Raw genomic sequence first — 18,267 nt, forward strand, 5'->3', positions numbered from 1 at the left:
AAATCGAATAGATGAAAATTGTAGATTCTCTGTTAACTAATTACTGAATTCACCAATAAGTTGACCCTTTTACAGAACTCTTATGGAAATATGTTCAGTTTGAAAACTTTCATCAAGCTACAATTTGATTCTCAAGTGCTACCCTTCTTAAAAGTTACCCTAAATATTAAAGAACAATTGTTAGTCATTATTATTCCTTTCTTACTTCAGTGAAGGATATATTTCCATAAGAATATATAAGGAACTCATACTCTGCATTGTACGTATATATATACGTGTATATATGTATATATGTATATATGTATATATGTATATATGTATATATGTATATATATATACACTACTTTCTAAATTTATTTTAAATCTATAGAAAATAGATTTAATTTCATTGATAGATACAATTCTAAGAATCTAAGGATAATTTCCTTTCACCCACTCCCTTCTCCTTCCTTTCTTTCTTCTCTTTTCTAATTTTTGTGATAGCGTATTTTGAATTTATTTTGCAATCACATGCTTAATGCTCGACTAAATAGAGAGCTCAGAGTCCCTTATCATGGTATAGTAGGCTAATCCTCTGTTTGTAGCATCAACATATCATAGGAGCACTGGTTCAAATCCACTTCCAATCCAGCTCCCTGTTTATGACCTGGGAAAGTAACGGAAGATGATTCATGTTGTTAGCCCCCTTGAACCTTGTTTGGGGAGACCGGGAAGAAGCTCATAGCTCCTGGCTTCAGACTGGCTCAGCTCCAGCCATTGTAGCCATTTGGGGAGTGAACCAATGGATGGAAGATTTCTCTTGTCACTTTTTCTAAATGGGTAAATATTATATATTCACATATATAATAACATATATATATAAATGTATTATACATATATTTAGTTTTTGCTTGTTTGTACTCCATACTAGCTACCACAATCAGAGAAAATACGTAATATTTGTCTTTTGGAGTCTGGCATGATTGTCTTCAGTAACTTTTGTTGCAAAAGACAGAATTTGGTTCTTTTTTTATAGCTGATTGTTACTAGGATACTTTTTCAAAGATTTATTTATTTAATTTTTAAATTGGAAAGTCAGATTTACCAAGAGGAGAGACAGGGAGAAAGATCTTTCACCTGTTGATTCACTCCCCAGGTGGCCACAATGGCCAGAGCTGAGCTCTGATCTAAAACCAGGAGCTACAACCTTCTTTTGGGTTTTGCAAATGGGTGCACAGTCACAAAGGTTTAGGCCATCCTTGTCTGCTTTCCCAGACCACAAATAGGAAGCTGAATGGGAAGTGGAGCAGCTAGGATATCATCCGGCATCCATATGGGCTCTCAGAGTGTATAAGGTGGGGACTTCAGGCACTAGGTTACTGCACCAAGCCCTAGGTTACTTCTTAAAAGTTTGAAAATTCCCATGTTCAGTATACACTCAAAAAACTAAAACCTCCAGAGGACAAACCCTTGAATTTAGCCATTATTTACCTATCTGTTGTGTTTTAGTAATACCAGAAGCTCATACTCATCAAAAAATCCTAAAGCCTAAGTACAAACAAAATAGTTGCAAAATACCTTGTTCCAATAAGGAAGTACAAAGAATTATGCACAAGTATGTTCTCTGAAACTCTCTGTAGTAGAGAAAAACACATGAATGCTCTTCAGTTAAAAAAAAAGAATTATCATGCAATTACATAATGGAATACTACATTTCTATAAAAATAAGTGACCTCCATCTATCCATATATAGCAGTATTGATGAACCTCACAATCATGATCTGCAAGAAAAGTAGCTTGTCTACACGTGTGTGCTCATCTATAAATATATGTAAACACATACATTCAAGGCAAATAAATATGTTGCATGCTATAGTTAATTTAATTTTATGATTCAAATATTTCATAAATTAATATGATTGGTTACAGCCTTGCCATTGAGATTCAGTATAAACACATTATTTTTGATGGGCAATCATGTATGAATGCATTTATTGAGACAATATGTATGAAAATCATGTGTATATGAATTAATTGGAAATTGGCTGAATAAAGTCATGTCAATGCTCCTGAGACACTAAAAACAGGTAGAATAGCTAAATGTTTGCTAACCTGAATATATTTTTCAGAGCCTAAAAACATTTTCCCACAAATAAAAAAACGAGTTGCAGCAGCAGAGAAATTTGATGGTATATGATATGATTCCATTAAAATAGATGTGTGAATAGATCCCGTGAGTATGATAGTTAGGAACAGATAGCGGGCATGATAAATGTGCATTTTAGGCACCTGATGCTTATATAGTTTAACAACTTACATAACTAATGTTTAAGGGTAAAAAATATATACTAATTTTAAATTTTTAAGTGAAATGAATTATACTAAATATTTTTAAATGATCATTTAGTCTCTAATTTATTCTTTTTCAAAAAAATTTTAGTAAAGATTTTTATTTATTTGAAAGACAGAGTTACAGAGAAAGACCTTCCATCCACTAGTTTATACCCCAAGCAGCTGTGACAGCAGAGCTGGACTGTTCTGAAGCTAGGAGCCAGGAGTGCCTTCCAGGTCTCCCATAATGTGTGTAGGGGTCAACTCAAGTCCCAGGTATTCCACTTTTGATACAGTTCTCTGACAATGTGCCTGTAATGGCATCAGGTGATGGATATGTGGGCCTCTGCCACCCACGTGGGATATGAGGACTGAGTTCTATGTTTCAGTCTGGCTCAACTCTGGTAATAGCAACCGTTTGCGGAATGAACTAGCAGGCAGATCTCTGTCTCTCTCTCTGTAACTCTGCCTTTCAAATAAAAACAGATTAGTACTTTTAAGATGAACTAAAACATGAAAAAAAAGTAAAATAAAGCAACATTTAAATACAACTAACAGGACAATAGTCAATATCAGTGGACACTTATGTGAGAAAATTGGATTGCTCATGCATTATAGATACCAAGTTCATGAAATGTGTTTCAAGACCGATTTCTATGACATTTAAAAATATCCACACTTATATGTATAACAGTGATAGTTTCAGGAATTAAGAACCCTGATGTAAGCACCAAAATTCAGTAAAGAAAAAAGTTTGATCAATGCCATCTCTGAGAGTAAAAACTGCAAATAGCCCAAACCTCCATAAATACAGCAATGTCTGTGTGTGTGCTATCTCTATTTTCAAGGGAAATATTCCCTTAGTATATGTCTTGAAGCAGAGACAAAAACTGATGCTAACATAATATTTACATGATGTTTTATTTATGTTCGTTAACTTCACTGACACATTTCCCCAACATCTTGGGAACTTGCTTGGCCCAGGATTAGGACAATGTGGGAGTAGCAGAAATTTTAATATTTACAGGGTAATCTCCACCAATAGAGGCCCAAATCTGAATGAACATCCAGGTTCCCATTTTTAATTGGAATAATCTTGAGGAACATTCTGCACCAATCTTTCCACTTCCAGGGTTCCTAGCTGCTCTGTCCCAGTCACTTTTTAGCTATGTCAGTCTCTGGTACTATACTTTTAAAGAACGTCTTCATCCTAAGCTTATATACCAAGTACCCTTTCTTATGTTCTGTTTTAATGGTCTTATGTCTTTTTCTCTAAACATTTTGTGTTCCTCTGAAAGTGTGTGAAAGACAAAAGTCAGTTCCTTACTTTTACAAATGGACAATTATCCAAGCATCATTTCTTTTCATAGTTTAATCTTTTGTCACTGATTCCAAATATTTGAATCAACTTATTAACAATACTGTGTGTCTCAGTTGCACAGTGAGCTTTCTCTTCGTGTTCATTTATCTATGTTTATTTAGGTACAACACTATTTTAATTTTGAAGCTTTACAATGTCTTTAATCTATCAGTGAAAATCCCTAAATCATTGTTCTGTTGGAAGACTCCACTGGGAATCTACTTTAGAGGAGAAGCAAGTGCTTCTTATAAAACTAAGGAGACATTAACCCAAATTAGAAGACACGGTTTGTCACGAGCTCTTAAGATGTGAATATCTCCCAGTAAAGCTCAAGGTACATCACCTCCTGGGAAGATCCACAGATTTTTTACCAGGGGACTCATCAGCTTAGGTTTATATTTCAAAGACCTTAAAAGTAGCAGAAGAGAGTTCTTATATATAATAGGATCCAAGCAACACAAGGGAGTTGCCAGGTCTTACGACTGGAATCCCATTTCTTCAACTAAAAACAGTAATATAGTCTAATGATAATATGCAGATGGCAAATTTAAAACAACCATCCCTCTACAAAAATAAAATAATTAAGATAAAAATATTTAAATGCCATTTTGCACCGCTCTTCCAGATTTTGTAACCTCATTTTGCCTCCTGCCGCTTTCATCTCACTCTGTCACAACTCGCCAACCTGAATCAATCTGGAACCAACCAGGATGGCAGGGTAAATTCTGGGATTTACTTTCTGGAATGGTCAAAGGGAGAGGAATAGGCATTCAGAGACATAGCATATGCTGAAACAATTCTTTAAAAAGCTCCAGCAGAAATCCGGACAAGATAAACGCAAACTAGAAACTAATAAGACCCCTTTGGCCTAGGAATTGCTAAATAAGAAATGAAAATAAAGGGGCGGGCAGTGGCTTGTGGTAGCAGAGGAGAAGGCTGGAATGAGGAGAAACGGGGCTCCGCCCACGCTCCCACCCCCCACCCTTCTGCCGCACTGCAGGTGTGAATGGTAATTGCGCCTCTGAGCTCACAGTGACGTGGCCTTTGCGAGGTCCAGAGCCGAGGCTGCGTTTTTCTCTCCTCCTAGTTGCGGACTGGCGGTCGTTTGTGGCGGTGCAGCAGCTCATTGTTCGCGCTGAAAAGCGGGCAAGCCTGTTGTCCAAGGAAGGAGGAAAGCCGTGAAAGCTAACAAGATCCTTGGCAGGTTGGTAAGCACAGACTGAGGGGAGAGGGGGATGGAAAGGGCAAAGACTATATTGCATATGCTACCCCTTCCCCAATGCCCACCCATTTTGTGCAGAAAAAATGGGGTGGGGAAATTAGCTGAAAGAGCTGAAGAGGGGCCGGCAGTCCCGCTATTGAGAGTGGGTGCGCGTTGGGATCTTCCTGGAGGCTGGTGATCAGTCAAGGTCTGTTGCATGCAGAAAACTGCGAGAGGTGTTAACAAAATGGCAAAATTCCTGTAGGGCCGCCAGTGGCGGTGTAACTGGAGGCCTGGGGATGAGGAGGAGGGACTCCGTGTGGATCCCAGGCCTGCATTGTCTGTATCGTTTCTTTATGGTCAGTCTATTTGGAGTCGGAGATGATAGGTTGCAGGGGGCGGGGCGGGTAACCGCTGCAAAGGAGGGGGGCGGGGGGTAGGTCAGGGAAGCCACGAAGGAGCAGACAGGATTCTGGTCGAGGGATAGAGGCAGGAGCTAGAAGCTGTTTCTGGTTCCTGCAGATAAATGTAAATGTGGGCACTGCTTATAGACCCTGGCTTAGGAATGATAATACGCCCAGACTTCAGTGAGTCCTGACTTATATCCACAACACCTCTTTGCCCATCGTCCATCTTGATGCCTAAAATGGTGGGCATGAGAACAGGGTGATCTGGGGATAGGGCAGTGGGTCTCACATGACCCTAAAGCATATCTGGATTGAAATGCTTTGTGAATAAACCACGTCTCCACTGAGCAAGCTTGTCTCACACCTCCACCACACAAACTGTCAATCTGTTTTCAAAAAATATATATAATAATTTGAGATAAGACTGTGAAGAATAGAAGTCTCAGGAAGAGGTTAGAATTATTTTAAAATAATTACTTTGATTGATTGCACTCTTTCTGGAAGGTGAAGTAACCGTTACACAGTGGAAAAAAGAAGCCAAAAGATAGAAAAGAAATAAAAGTTGGCAATATTTGACTAGGAGAGCTCTATATCAACAGTGGAGCTGGTGGCCCCAATACCAGCATTTGATCAAGTTGATCCGTCCTGACCATTGTCGTATCTTTATTTGCAGGTCTTTAGTTCTCTAGGTGCAGCAGATTTCAAGGCTGAAAGAAAGCTTCTGGTCACTGCAGGTAGGGGGGTGCCTGGGATCTTGTGGTGTAGAAATATCAGGGATCAAAATAAAATCTGGGTTACCCCATCTCCCCACACAAGTGTAGTAACATTGTTGGTGAAGGCCTAAGGGCCTAACGAGATGAGTTCTGGGGTATCCCTGGAGGGATTATCAAGATCCCTGGGAGATGAGGTATGGTTCCTCAACCACTACCCTACTATCCTGTCGTACAGTCTTGTGGGAGTGGCCTTGAGAAGGATTTTCCAAGAAAATGGTGGACTTCGAACCAGGATCAGGACTGGAGTGCCCCCTAGAGGTATCATGGAGTCTCTGGTGAGAAAAACCTGCCAGAGCGAGCTCTGAATACTAACATTAACTGCTCACTCTCTCCCTGTTGTTTTTTTTTGTTTTTGTTTTTGTTTTTATCTCCTAGAAAGAAGAAACAGGAAAACTCTCAACATGGAAAATGTTTCCAAAGAAAGTAAAGTCGAAGAGCAGGCCCCAGTGAAGAACGAGGAGGAAGCCCGTCCCATAGAAGGCGGTGAAGGCCAGCAGCCTGCTGGCAATGTTAGAGGGGGTTGGGTTCCACCTGTTCAGGATTTTGAAGAAGATATGCATGATAGGCTTGCCAATAACATTGATTTGATAGATGGAGAAGCAGATGACATGGAACGGTTCATGGAGGAGATGAGAGAGCTAAGGAGGAAAATTAGGGAGCTTCAACTGAGATACAGTCTGCGCATCCTTATAGGGGACCCCCCTCACCATGATCATCATGATGAATTTTGCCTTATGCCTTGAATCTTGAGGCTAATGATAATAATCCCCCTGCTTTTCAAACTAACATTTCTTGATGTAAGCTTAACAGTGAATCTTTTGGTGTTCTCTTGCTGTTTGCTGATTGCACATTTTCCTCTTTGACTTTATCTCTGTTTCTGTCAGCAGGGGAGTGTCATCAACTTGCGTAGAAAGATGCTCATCTCACATCATAAAGTTAATAAAGCAATTTAAAAAGCAATCAATGGGTGTTTTTATTTCATCTTAAAGCACATATATTCACACTATTCGTAATATCGGGGAGGCTATTGCTCTAGACATTAAGATCCCTCTTAGGACATCCACATCCCACATTTGAGTCCACATCACTTTACAATTCCAGCCTCCTGCTAATGTTCAGGAAGGTAGTAAGTGTGACTCAGGTAGGTGTATTTCTGCTACCCACACGGGAAACCTAGACTGTCCTTCTGGTTCATGGTTTTGGTCTGGGTAATCCCTGTTATGAAGTGAAGTGAACTAGGGCATGGAAAATCTCCTTCAGATAAATATATTTTAAAATAATATATGAAATGCAATGTATAAAACAAGATGTGTTATATCTAAGCAATATAACTATTGGTACTTTCTTTATTTTTCCTGACTTTTCCAAAACATGTATATTTTACATGTATCAGCAAAATGTAAGCAGCAATGAAATGCCAATCATCTTATAAAGAGCAATTAGTAGATAGTTAAAATAATGTAATGCTATATAAATCTCAGTTTATCTCTGGATCTTGAACGTAAAAGAACAAATCTGTTATTTACTATACACACACTTATCTAAAGTCAGCCTGTTCATTAATCAAATGAAATCAGTAGGGCCCAGTGCGATGGCTCAATGACTAAATCCTTACTTTGCAAGAGCCAGGAAGTCATATGGGTGGTGGTTCATACCCAAGCTTCCCCTCCAGCTCCCTGCTTGTGGCTTAGGAAAGCAGCAGAGGATGTCTCAAATCCTTGGGACCTTACAGCTACATGGGAGACCCAGATGAGGCTTTTGGCTCCTAGCTTCAGATTGGCTAAGGTCCAGTCATTGAGGCCATTTGGGGAGCAAATCAGTGGATGGAAGATTTGTCTGTATGTCTCTCCTTCTCTGCATATATTTGATCTGCCTCTCCAATCAATCAATCAATAAATAAAACTTTTGAAAAAAATAAAAGCAGCTTATGCCTTTATAGGGCTGCTGAGGGAATGAAATTTAATGACAGAGGGGTCCTGCATGGTGACCTAGCAGCTGAAGTCCTCACCTTGCACGTTCTGGGATCCCAGATGGACACCGATTTTAATCCCGGCAGCCCTGCTTCTCATCCAGCTCCCTGCTTGTGGCCTGAGAAAGCAATTGAGGACGACCCAAAGCCTTGGGACCCTGCACCCATGTGGGGGACCTGGAAGAACTCCTGGCTCCTGGCTTCGGATCGGTGTAGCACTGGCTGTTGCGGTCACTTGGGGAGTGAATCACAGGATGGAAGATCTTCCTCTCTGTCTCTCCTCCTCTCTCTATATATCTGACTTTGCAATAAAAATAAATCTTTTATTTAAAAAAAAAGAAATTTAATGACAGTATTCTGGCTGTCTCTAACCACGCATGCAGAACTTTCGCACTCTAGTTGTCATTTATTTATAGGAAAGGGTCCAAAGAATACATGTAGGAAAATCACATCCGCTACCAGGTAAATTTCGCTTTTTCATTCTGTTTGTCTTTATTTGTTCTCTGGACAGTGACATGACTGTTGGTCATTCTTACCTCTGCAGACCCTACCACTGCAGATGTGCTAGGATAATAAAGGTGAAAAAGACAAAACTATTTCTTTGGCACCACAATGGTCTGAATATACATTTTGCACTTTCTGAAAATGTTAAGAATGTCCCCCCTGCCCGGTTTTAGATTTATACTTTAGCCAGGTATATACTTCATCTGTGTTGTCAGCACTCCATGGAGTACCACACTCCAGGATTTTCTCACAGTTCAATCCTCATTCCCTTCCCTTATGCAAATCAGAATGACACTGATGATACAGTGCCCAGAAGTAGAGTGTTCTTTCCATTCTGCGATGAATGAGAGTCATTCTCTTTGACTATTTTCTCTGCAGACATTGCTACAAGTCTCCTCCTTACTTAGTTGGGAGTTGCAGGAGTAGTTCTGTGTTCCCAAGACTGTTCTGATCCATATCACCTCATTCCAGAAGTACCCAGTAGTTCTACTCATACTAAGTTACATGAATTCATAGAAGTTCCCCTATTCCTTGCCTTCGAAGTTTATGGTACCAAATAGACTTCAAATCATAGCTTGGAGGTGGGATCAGTGATGGCAGCCACTGGGTGCCTTGTAAGTTGAACATTTTCCAGTATCATCACTGCTCCCCACTAGATTGTGCCCTTCTTGCCCTTCTTGTAGGTAAGTATTTTGGTCCGTTTATCTTGGTCTTGTCACTGTACAGTACAAGACCTGTAAGCTGTAGGATATAGTAGCTAATCTTAGCAAGGGAAGAGTCCAGAAACATGAATCCAAGTGAGCCTCACTAATGTTGTTTTTCTACAGACTTTAGTTTGCAATTTAAAATGTATCACAGAGAAGCAGCGTTAAACACAAACATTTACACATGTACTTAAAAGCATTATCACTTTCTGTATTTATCAATATAACCTGTATAGACAATCTACACTAGAATTGCCTGAAGTACAGGCTAAGAATTTTTTTAAAAGCTTTAATCTATTTAATCTATACATCAAGAACTCTGTAGTCTTAAATTGTAGAATAGAAAACGAAATGGAGTAAACATGGCTCATTGCTACTAAGAAACTGTGTGAACTTGCAGGACAAACGGCCTATGTGACCTTTAGCACTGATGGGCTCCAGTGCTCATGAATCAAGGCCCAAGTCTGGTTATCTCACAGGTGGTTTCAAGTAATTAAATTGGTGGTTACCTTAATTACTGGACCATGGAAGAGCCAGGCATGGGCTGTGCAGCCAAGATAGGTGGGGAATGTATGGTATTTCCCTCTCACCTTGCAGGCTGTTGTGAATTTTCCCTTTTCAAGTTATTGTGGGCTGCCAATATAAAAACCTTGTGAAAGTGCTGGTCTGAGCCATATTCTGGTAAGAGATGTTGGTCCTGGCTCTCTGGTCAGTCGGTTACCTTGCCTCTCATTTATAATAAAACTGTGTTGTGATTATCACTGATGAATGTAACATTCTGTTTTAGCAGTAGAGTAGATGCAACGAAGTAAATTATAATGTAGGCCCAAGTTTTAATTCATGTTCAGATACTTCCTGATTCATCCCAAGAAAGAGAGAGAAAGAGACGGGGGGCAGGGGGGATACCCATTAGGACTTATGAAAGCACTCTGAAGGCCCTCATTAATTTATATGCAGCAGGTACTATTTTCTCATTAGACTGTGCCCTTCTATAAGAGAAAATTGTCTTCATTTTATGCCATTGTTTTAGTACATATGTTCTCGTGAATGTAACTTTGAATAACCTGAAAAAATTTTAAAGTGGAGCTCAGGATTGACTTGCAAACAATTCAGTCCAACTCACTTAAGAAGAAACAAAGAATCATCTGCTGGAATCCATGCAGTAGGTGTGGAGGACACGAAGGTGTGAAGAAAATAGCTCTCTTGTTTGGCAGGGCCCTTGGGGATGTCTCTCTGACCACCTTGATGCAGTTTCACCCCAGTTTTGCATGGACACTCAACCACACCACTAAGAATTGTATAATCTATTGATGGCTTTTGCAACCGATGTGAGTTTGGGAGTTAATGTTACTGATAATGTCTTGGTGAGTGGTCCTTTAACCACATACAGGAGTACAATTAAGCCCATGCTGTTTCTGGACACCTTATTGTGTGCCTACCCATTTCCCTAGAATCTGGTCCAGACATGTAACATACCTCTGGGAAATGGCTTGATAAGAACCTTACAAACTAACAGAAGTGATGGGAATATGGGATGAAACTGCTACGGCAAAAAATATAGTTACTGTGACCCTAAAGGTTAGCCTGTCCTTACAACTCTTTCGAGCATAGAAAATGTAGTTGTTTTAGCTGCTTTCATAATGTTTAACTACAGGAAATATGGGGTAATTTTATTAACATCATAGAATATGGCTCAGACCAGCACTTTCACAAGGTTTTTATATTGGCAGCCCACAATAACTTGAAAAGGGAAAATTCACAACAGCCTGCAAGGTGAGAGGGAAATACCATACATTCCCCACCTATCTTGGCTGCACAGCCCATGCCTGGCTCTTCCATGGTCCAGTAATTAAGGTAACCACCAATTTAATTACTTGAAACCACCTGTGAGATAACCAGACTTGGGCCTTGATTCATGAGCACTGGAGCCCATCAGTGCTAAAGGTCACATAGGCCGTTTGTCCTGCAAGTTCACACAGTTTCTTAGTAGCAATGAGCCATGTTTACTCCATATTCGTTTACAGCTCTCTCCTTCAGGTCACAGCTTTTCCTCTCTGCCAGGTTTGTGGAGTACAGCTTCCTCTTGAATGACAGCTTCTCTTCTCTGCTGAGCTCTTTTGTCTTACGATTACAAAGAATGAGGCACATAGACAAGGAGAGAGCAAAGCAAAGGACATTTATTTAAAAGAAGCAGACAAGTTCCTCGGCAATAAAAGGGTCTGCCTTGCAGCAGACTATTACATATCAAGACCCCCTGGCTCAGACTTTTATGTTCTTAAAACAGGAAATACACCCTGAACTGTGGAGGTGTATGCTAATGAGACATTCTTTGTGAGCAAATTAGAAAGTTCTGAGTTCTCAATCAGCTTGCTTAACAGGTGCAACAACATCTGAAAATGTTCTTGTTTGTGCTTCTCCCGCAGGCCCCCAGGAAGGTTACCTCGTTGTGTTTCTTTCTTTCCTTATCATGGGTCTCCGGAGTCCCTATCCTTAGCATGAAATGTGGAGTGTAAAAGCAAAGTAGTTGACATATTCCCGACATACAGCAGGTGATCAAGGCCCATAATTTCCTGTTCCCTTAGTATAACACAACAAAGCAGTACAGGTAGGCTTCATCTTTTGTGTTGAAAAAGTATCTGTGGGCCCGGCGCGGTGGCGCAGTGGTTAAGGTCCTCGCCTTGCACGCCCGGCATCCCATATGGGCGCCGGTTCTATCCCGGCAGCCCCGCTTCCCTTCCAGCTCCCTGCCTGTGGCCCGGGAAAGCAGTCAAGGACGGCCCAAGGCTTTGGGACCCTGCACCCGCGTGGAAGACCCGGAAGAGGCTCCTGGCTTTGGATTGGCATAGCATTGGCCGTTGTGCTCACTTGGGGAGTGAATCATCGGACGGAAGATCTTCCGCTCTGTCTCTCCTCTCTGTATATCTGCCTTTCCAATAAAAATAAATAAATAAATCTTTAAAAAAAAATAAAGAAAAAGTATCTGTACACATAGTGGCACTGAAAAAACGGACTCCTTATAACAAACAGCCAAATCCTGAAGTATCTTTGCCCCACAAACCTGAGACTCTTCACCACCAAGAAATAGAAACAAGTAAGTAAAATATGTGTGAGGAATTACAAATATCTATGAAGACTTTTCAGAAACCAAGTGAACACTAAAACTAGGGGAAACACACACATACACAATCAAAATTTTGGGAAATTTGGGAGTTTTTGCTTGTTCTTGTTTCATTCACTCCCTCTCTCTCACAGCACAACACAGTCAAAAGAAGTCAACCAATTGCTGGTTCTGCCTCAGAATGAAACAGACAGAGGAACTTGTTTGCAAAAATCTGGTTTAACTGTCTCACGGCTATCTAAAGCAGGAATGAGAAACATCCAGAGGAGGGCAGCATAAAGCCAGGAAAATCATTTTTTTGCTTCCCTCCCTCCTTCCCTCCCTCCCTCCCTTCTCCCTTCACAAAGCAACCACAGGCAGGAAACAAAATTGAATTAATCTATAGCAGGGTAATTATTAACTTGATACTTCTGCATGGTCCACAAATGCAGTCATAAATATTCAAATGACCGTGGCTCTCCAACCCTGAAGATGGGTATGTGTCTCAACTGATTCATAACCCTGACGCAAAGGATGGCATAATTTGAATATCTTAAAACAGTGACAGGTTTCATAGTGCATGAAAAAGCTAAAGAGGGATTAGCTGCAAAACCACAGATGGCTACGGACTATAAATTATTAGCATAACATACACAAAGGAGGGAAGTTTGGACTTGTGCACAGAGAAATACTAAATGGACAAACTGAGAATAACAACATAAAGGTAGAAATAATAAATAAGCTTTTGGACCAGGAGAATGCATTGATAGAGATATTCAGCAACATAATTGAATATGCAGAAGAGAAACCAAAGATAGCTCATTTAGGGGCTAGCATTGTGGCATGGCAGGTTGTTACTTGAGACACCAGAATTCCATGTCAGAGTTCTGGTTCCAAACCCAACTGTTCTGCTTCTGACCCACCTTCCTGCTGAAGGACTTGGAAAAGCAGTGCAAAATGGCCCAGAAGCTTCAGCTCCTGGCAATGGCTTAGCACAGCCACAGCGTTTGAGGTCACTTGGGAAGTGAGTCAGTGGATGAAAGTGTTTTCTCTCTCTCTCCCCCTTCCTCCCTCCTTCTCATTCTGTTGTTCTGCCTTTCCAATAAATAAATAAATATGTAACTATCCTTTTTAAAGGATAGATCATTTAAAATATTTGAGGTTGGGGACCAGCATAGTGGCTCATCATATTGATCTCTGTCTTCAACACCAGCATCCCACTGAGCATTGATTCCTGTCCCAGCTGCTCTACATCTAATCCAGCTCCCTGCTTGTGACCTGGGAAAGCAAGGGAGAATGGTTCAAGTCCATATATCCACATAGGAGACCCAAGGGAGGCTCCTTGCTCCTGGCTTTGAAGTTGCAAGCATTTGGGGACTGAAGTGTATGGAAGATCTCTCTCTCGCTCTGTAAATCTACCTTTCAAATTTAAAAATAAATCATTGTAAATATTAAAGAAAATATTTGAATCTATGGAACAAAAAGAATAAAAGTGACAATAAGTAAGCAGAACCACAGAAACAGTGGTTAAAGTTTTCCAAAATTTGAGGGAAGACAATTTTACATAAAAAGAAACTTAGTAAATTTTCAGTAGCATAATTCTAAAGATGATCATTTTTGAAATACATTATAATAAAACCAGCAAAAGTCAAAGGCAGGAAGAATATTGAAAGTAACAAATGAAAGCATCTCAACATGTATAGCTGATCTTCCATATCAATTATCAGCAGATATTTCAACTAAAATCTCACAGGTTAGATAGAGGCAATTGGATGAAATATTTAGAGTGTGGAGATACAGAAATAAAAAGTTTTCTGCTTAAAAAAATCTGTCCTTCAAAAAATGAGGGAAAAGAGCAGATATAGTACAATGAGTTATGCTGCTACTTGGGACAACTACATCTCATATTTTAGTGCTGGCTTGAGTCCTGGCTGCTCCACACATCCACTTCAGCTTCCTGCTAATGTTCCTGGGAAGGCAGTGGAGTACAGTCCAATTACCTGAGTTGCTTCCATTCAGGAAAAATGGATGGCATACCTGGCTTCTGGCTTTGGTCTTATGGTCCAAACCAGCCTTACATTTGGAAAGTGAATAAACTCAGAGAAAATCAATTTCTCTCTCTCTCTCCCTCTCTCTCTCTCTCTTTTTCTTTCTCTCCTCTTCCTTTAACATAGATTAAATAAGTATTTTAAAATAATGTAAACAGTTAGACATTCACAATTAAATAAAAACTGAGGGAATACATAATACGTTATCACTAGCCCTGCCCCATCAAAAACCTCTAAAAGGATCCCTTCAAGTAGAATGGAAAGGCTGATAATTAATAACTGTAAGCCATACAAAAGTAGAAAACTTTACAGCAAAAACACATATATGGAAAACATTAAAATGTGCATCACCTTAACTTTGACTTATAATCTTATTTCTGAATTTTATTATTTTATAAAATTGAAACAACTAAAACACAAAAAGTAAATGTAAATCTATGTTAAAGAATACTCAATATATGAAAATGTAATTTGTGACATAAACACAAAGAGAGAGCCAGTGCTATGGCTTAAGAGGAAAGCTGCTGTGTGCTGGTCTGTATCCCATATGGATGCCAATTTGAGTCCTGGCTGCTCCATTTCTGATTCAATTCCCAGCTATTGTGCCTGGGAAAGTAATGGAGGGTGCTACAAGTGCTGAATTCTTGCATCTGTGTGGAAAACCTGAAGAAGCTCCTGGCTCCTGGCTTGGAAAAGCCCAGCGCTGGCCATTGCACAATTTGGGGAGTGAACCAACTTGTGCAAGAACTCTCTCGCTCACTCTCTAACTTTGCCTTTCCAAATAAATAATTGTTTAAATAAAATATACAAAGTGAGTGGAGGTAAAAAGAGAAAAGTTTTATGTGTCATTGAAATCAATCAGTTTAAAATAAGCTGCTATAACTTTTGGCATAGGAGATAAAGCTGCTCTGACATCCCATAAAGATGTAGGTTCAAAACAAGGATGCTCTACTTCTAATCCATCTCTCTTTTATGGCCTGGGAAAGCAGCAGAGGATGCCTCAAGTCCTCAGACCCCTGCACTATTCATGGGAGACCCAGAGGAAGTTCCTGGTTCCTGGCTTGGACCTGGCTCAGCCTGTGCTGCGGATGCTGAGAGAGTGAACCAGTGGATAGAAGATTAGCCAACTGAGCTATCACACTGGTTTCCAGCAAATACACACACACACACACACACAAATATATTAAATGAAAACGTGCAAAGGGATACACTAAGAAAGAATGTCTCCACGCCCCAGTGACTTGTGGGTTGCTAGCATTAAGGATAGAGAATTTGGAATTTAGAAATGTAGTTGTGGGTCATGGCCTGTCCAGATGCTCCCTCAAAGGTAAGTACTTAGAAAAATGAATGGCACCATCCAAGGAGAGAGAACTTTAGATTTAGGAGAGAAGAGAATCACAGGGAAGAATCACAACAAAGCAGCTCAGCTTTCTAGTCGAGCTCTAGGATCAGAAAACAAAAAACAAAAAACCAAAAAACAAAAAACTGGCATTCTAAGTTACACCTGGGGTTCTGGGGCTGAGACTTTTGGCAAAGTCGGGTACACTCTCAGTTTAGCTGTCACACTTAGCTGTTACAGGCATTCTTGAGGAATGCTGTGGGAGGATGCTGTGAGGTGCTTTAGGTAAAGCACCAGGGATGAGAAATACACCTCCTCCTCTTCTAAGTGACACCACCTTCCTCTTAATCCTTGTGCTGTTCTCCCTCCCTCCCCCCCCCAACTCCTAACCCACTATCAAGAGCTTCCTGGCACTTTGGGTATGGAGGTTTAGGGGGGCCAAGGGGGAGGGGCAACGAACTTCAGTGACGCAGCACTCATGTGACCAGTAATGTGTAGACGTGGGCAACACCCCAACGCCCACCCTGTGGTCCTTTCCAGGTGCTGGACCGCTGTCTTGCACCCCGCGCAGAACCCACTCGCTGAGCTGCCCAGCCAGTGAGAGAACAGCGCAAGCTCCAGGAGGTGCAGGCTGTCCCGCGTGCCCACAGGTCAGTGTGGAGGCCACCACTGGCGCGGACCCGGGACACGGTGCAGGTGGCAGCAGCGAGATCCCTGGCCAGGGAGGGGTCGTCGGGAGGAAGGGGCAGCAGAGTAGGCAGCGCGGGGGCGGGGGCCCGGGATCCGGGTGGCAGCCTTCTGGTCCTCGCCCCCCAAACCCCATCTTGTTGGAGCAGGCTGGGGAGGGGGGAGTCCCGCAGTGCGACGGTGAAACGCAGGCACCCTGGGGACGAGACCCCGCAGCCTCTGCGCCTCTGAAGACGCACCGACCTGGGCGAGAAGTGAGCGGTGGCGCAGGCGCTGCCTGCAGAGGAGGCACCGGCGCCACCCGGAGCTGGGCCAGCATCCCTGTTTGTCTCCTGCGGCTTGGACAGAAATGGCGGCGGGGTGCGGGGAGGCAGAGGAGGGAGGAATAGGGTGAGGAGGGCCGGATTCTGCCCAGGACTGAGGCCTCACGAGACCACGGAGCGCGCAGCCCCTGCCCCTGTGCCCTCCCTGCCTGCAGGTCTGCACGTCATTGGTTCCCAGCACCTCTTGAAGCCGGAGAGCAGGAGCAACCTGTGAGGACCCCCTGCAGGTCAGTGACAGGGGGAGGCCTGGAGGAGACCCAGAAGAGTCTCTGGTGAGCAGGGCCCTGTCTGGGCCGAATGCGGGTCCCGCCACCTGAGCCCCCTCTCCACCATTCAGGAGTCCTGTCCCACTGAGATGGATTGGAGCAGGTGGCAGCGCCTGCCAGGCCCTTGGTGGCTCAGACATGAGGGGCAAGGAGTGGGCATAGGGCACACCTGAATTAAGCCCCCCCCCATACACACACTCCTCCAGGGAGCGGGATACAAGTTGGATGTGCACCTGCCGTGTGTCCCCACCTCCTGAGTCTTCCCTGTGTTTCTTTGTCTCCTCCCCTCTGCCCCTGCCTCCAGCCCAGGAGAAGGGGGCATCTGGACATGGAAACAGCCCGCCATAAAAACGAGGGACCACTGGAAAACGAGGGACAGCCAGCAGATGAAGTGGAGCCAGAAGATGAAGACAAGTCAGACGAGGAAGCCAAGTGGGAGGAGGAGGGCAAGGGGAAGAGCGAGGGACAGCTAGGGGACCAGGGCGCGCCGGGCGCTGAGAGCCGAGCAGTCAAGGAGGGCCAGCCTGAGAAGCAGGGTCGGGCGTCCGGGGCGGGCCAGCCCCCTACCCAGGGCCAGCCCGCAGCCCCCGCGGCGCCGCCCGAGAGCGAGCGGCGCGCCGCTGAGAAGCGCCCGGCCGAAGACTACGTGCCCCGCAAAGCCAAACGGAAAACGGACCGGGGCACGGACGACTCCCCCAGGGAGTGCCAGGAGGACTTCCAGGACCGGCATGCCAGCAGCGAGGAGATGCTGAGCGAGTGCGCCGACGTGTCCAGGGCGCAGGAGGAGCTGCGGAAAAAGCAGAAAATGGGCGGTTTCCACTGGGTGCCTAGAGAGGTTCAGGATCCCTTCACCCCTCGGGGCCAACGGGGCGTGCGGGGCGTGCGGGGAGGAGGGAGGGGCCAGAGGGGCTTGCACGACGTCCCCTACCTGTAGCGCCAGAGGCCTGGCGTTCTGCTCTGCGCTCTCCACTGAGAATGCTACCAGCCCCACTTTCCCTGGGCTTCAACCTTAAGCAGATGCTTCGCTTTAGGTGTCGCACTTCCGATCAGCAAAGCCTTTCATCCAACTGCAGCACCTGCCTCTTGGTAGAGGAGTTGCTCCCTTGCAAATGTACCTTGTAATATAACGATACAAATTTTTGCAGAATCGCTGATGTGCTAACAGCCCGTCTTTATAGTATAATTTATGTCTGATGGTGGACACACTGCAATTTTGCATTGAGAAAACCCTCAACGTTTGCACCATGAAAAGCAGGGTGCCTGGTAAACGGTGGCTGAG

General features: G+C 43.0%; 2 protein-coding genes across 5 annotated transcripts; both read left to right on the plus strand.

Moving 5' to 3' along the window:
* Window positions 1-4,677: 4,677 nt before the first annotated feature.
* On the plus strand, window positions 4,678-7,007 carry BEX5 (brain expressed X-linked 5). 4 transcript variants are annotated; one of them, XM_040999869.1, is made up of 3 exons: window positions 4,678-4,878; window positions 5,952-6,012; window positions 6,431-7,007. In XM_040999869.1, the coding sequence occupies exon 3, from the start codon at window positions 6,453-6,455 to the stop codon at window positions 6,792-6,794; it is 342 nt and encodes a 113-aa protein (XP_040855803.1). In that variant the 5' UTR covers window positions 4,678-4,878; window positions 5,952-6,012; window positions 6,431-6,452; the 3' UTR covers window positions 6,795-7,007. The 4 variants fall into 4 exon arrangements, with proteins under 4 accessions (XP_040855803.1, XP_040855800.1, XP_040855802.1 ...); XM_040999866.1 differs by having other exon boundaries at window positions 4,679-4,878; window positions 6,427-7,007; XM_040999868.1 differs by having other exon boundaries at window positions 4,696-4,874.
* Window positions 7,008-16,867: 9,860 nt separating this feature from the next.
* Window positions 16,868-17,922, plus strand: TCEAL6 (transcription elongation factor A like 6). Its single transcript, XM_040999857.1, has 2 exons — window positions 16,868-16,949; window positions 17,293-17,922. Exon 2 carries the CDS (start codon window positions 17,317-17,319, stop codon window positions 17,920-17,922), a length of 606 nt encoding a protein of 201 aa, XP_040855791.1. The 5' UTR covers window positions 16,868-16,949; window positions 17,293-17,316.
* Window positions 17,923-18,267: the final 345 nt, after the last annotated feature.

This window comes from Ochotona curzoniae, unplaced genomic scaffold (assembly GCF_017591425.1).
Source record: "Ochotona curzoniae isolate NIBS_2020 unplaced genomic scaffold, NIBS_Ocur_1.0 scaffold_1852, whole genome shotgun sequence".
Taxonomy (NCBI): domain Eukaryota; kingdom Metazoa; phylum Chordata; class Mammalia; order Lagomorpha; family Ochotonidae; genus Ochotona; species Ochotona curzoniae.

Bases quoted from the DNA above. Each gene is read 5' to 3' on its own strand.
- TCEAL6 (XM_040999857.1), top strand. From the start codon at position 17,317: ATGGAAACAGCCCGCCATAAAAACGAGGGACCACTGGAAAACGAGGGA.
- BEX5 (XM_040999869.1), top strand. From the start codon at position 6,453: ATGGAAAATGTTTCCAAAGAAAGTAAAGTCGAAGAGCAGGCCCCAGTG.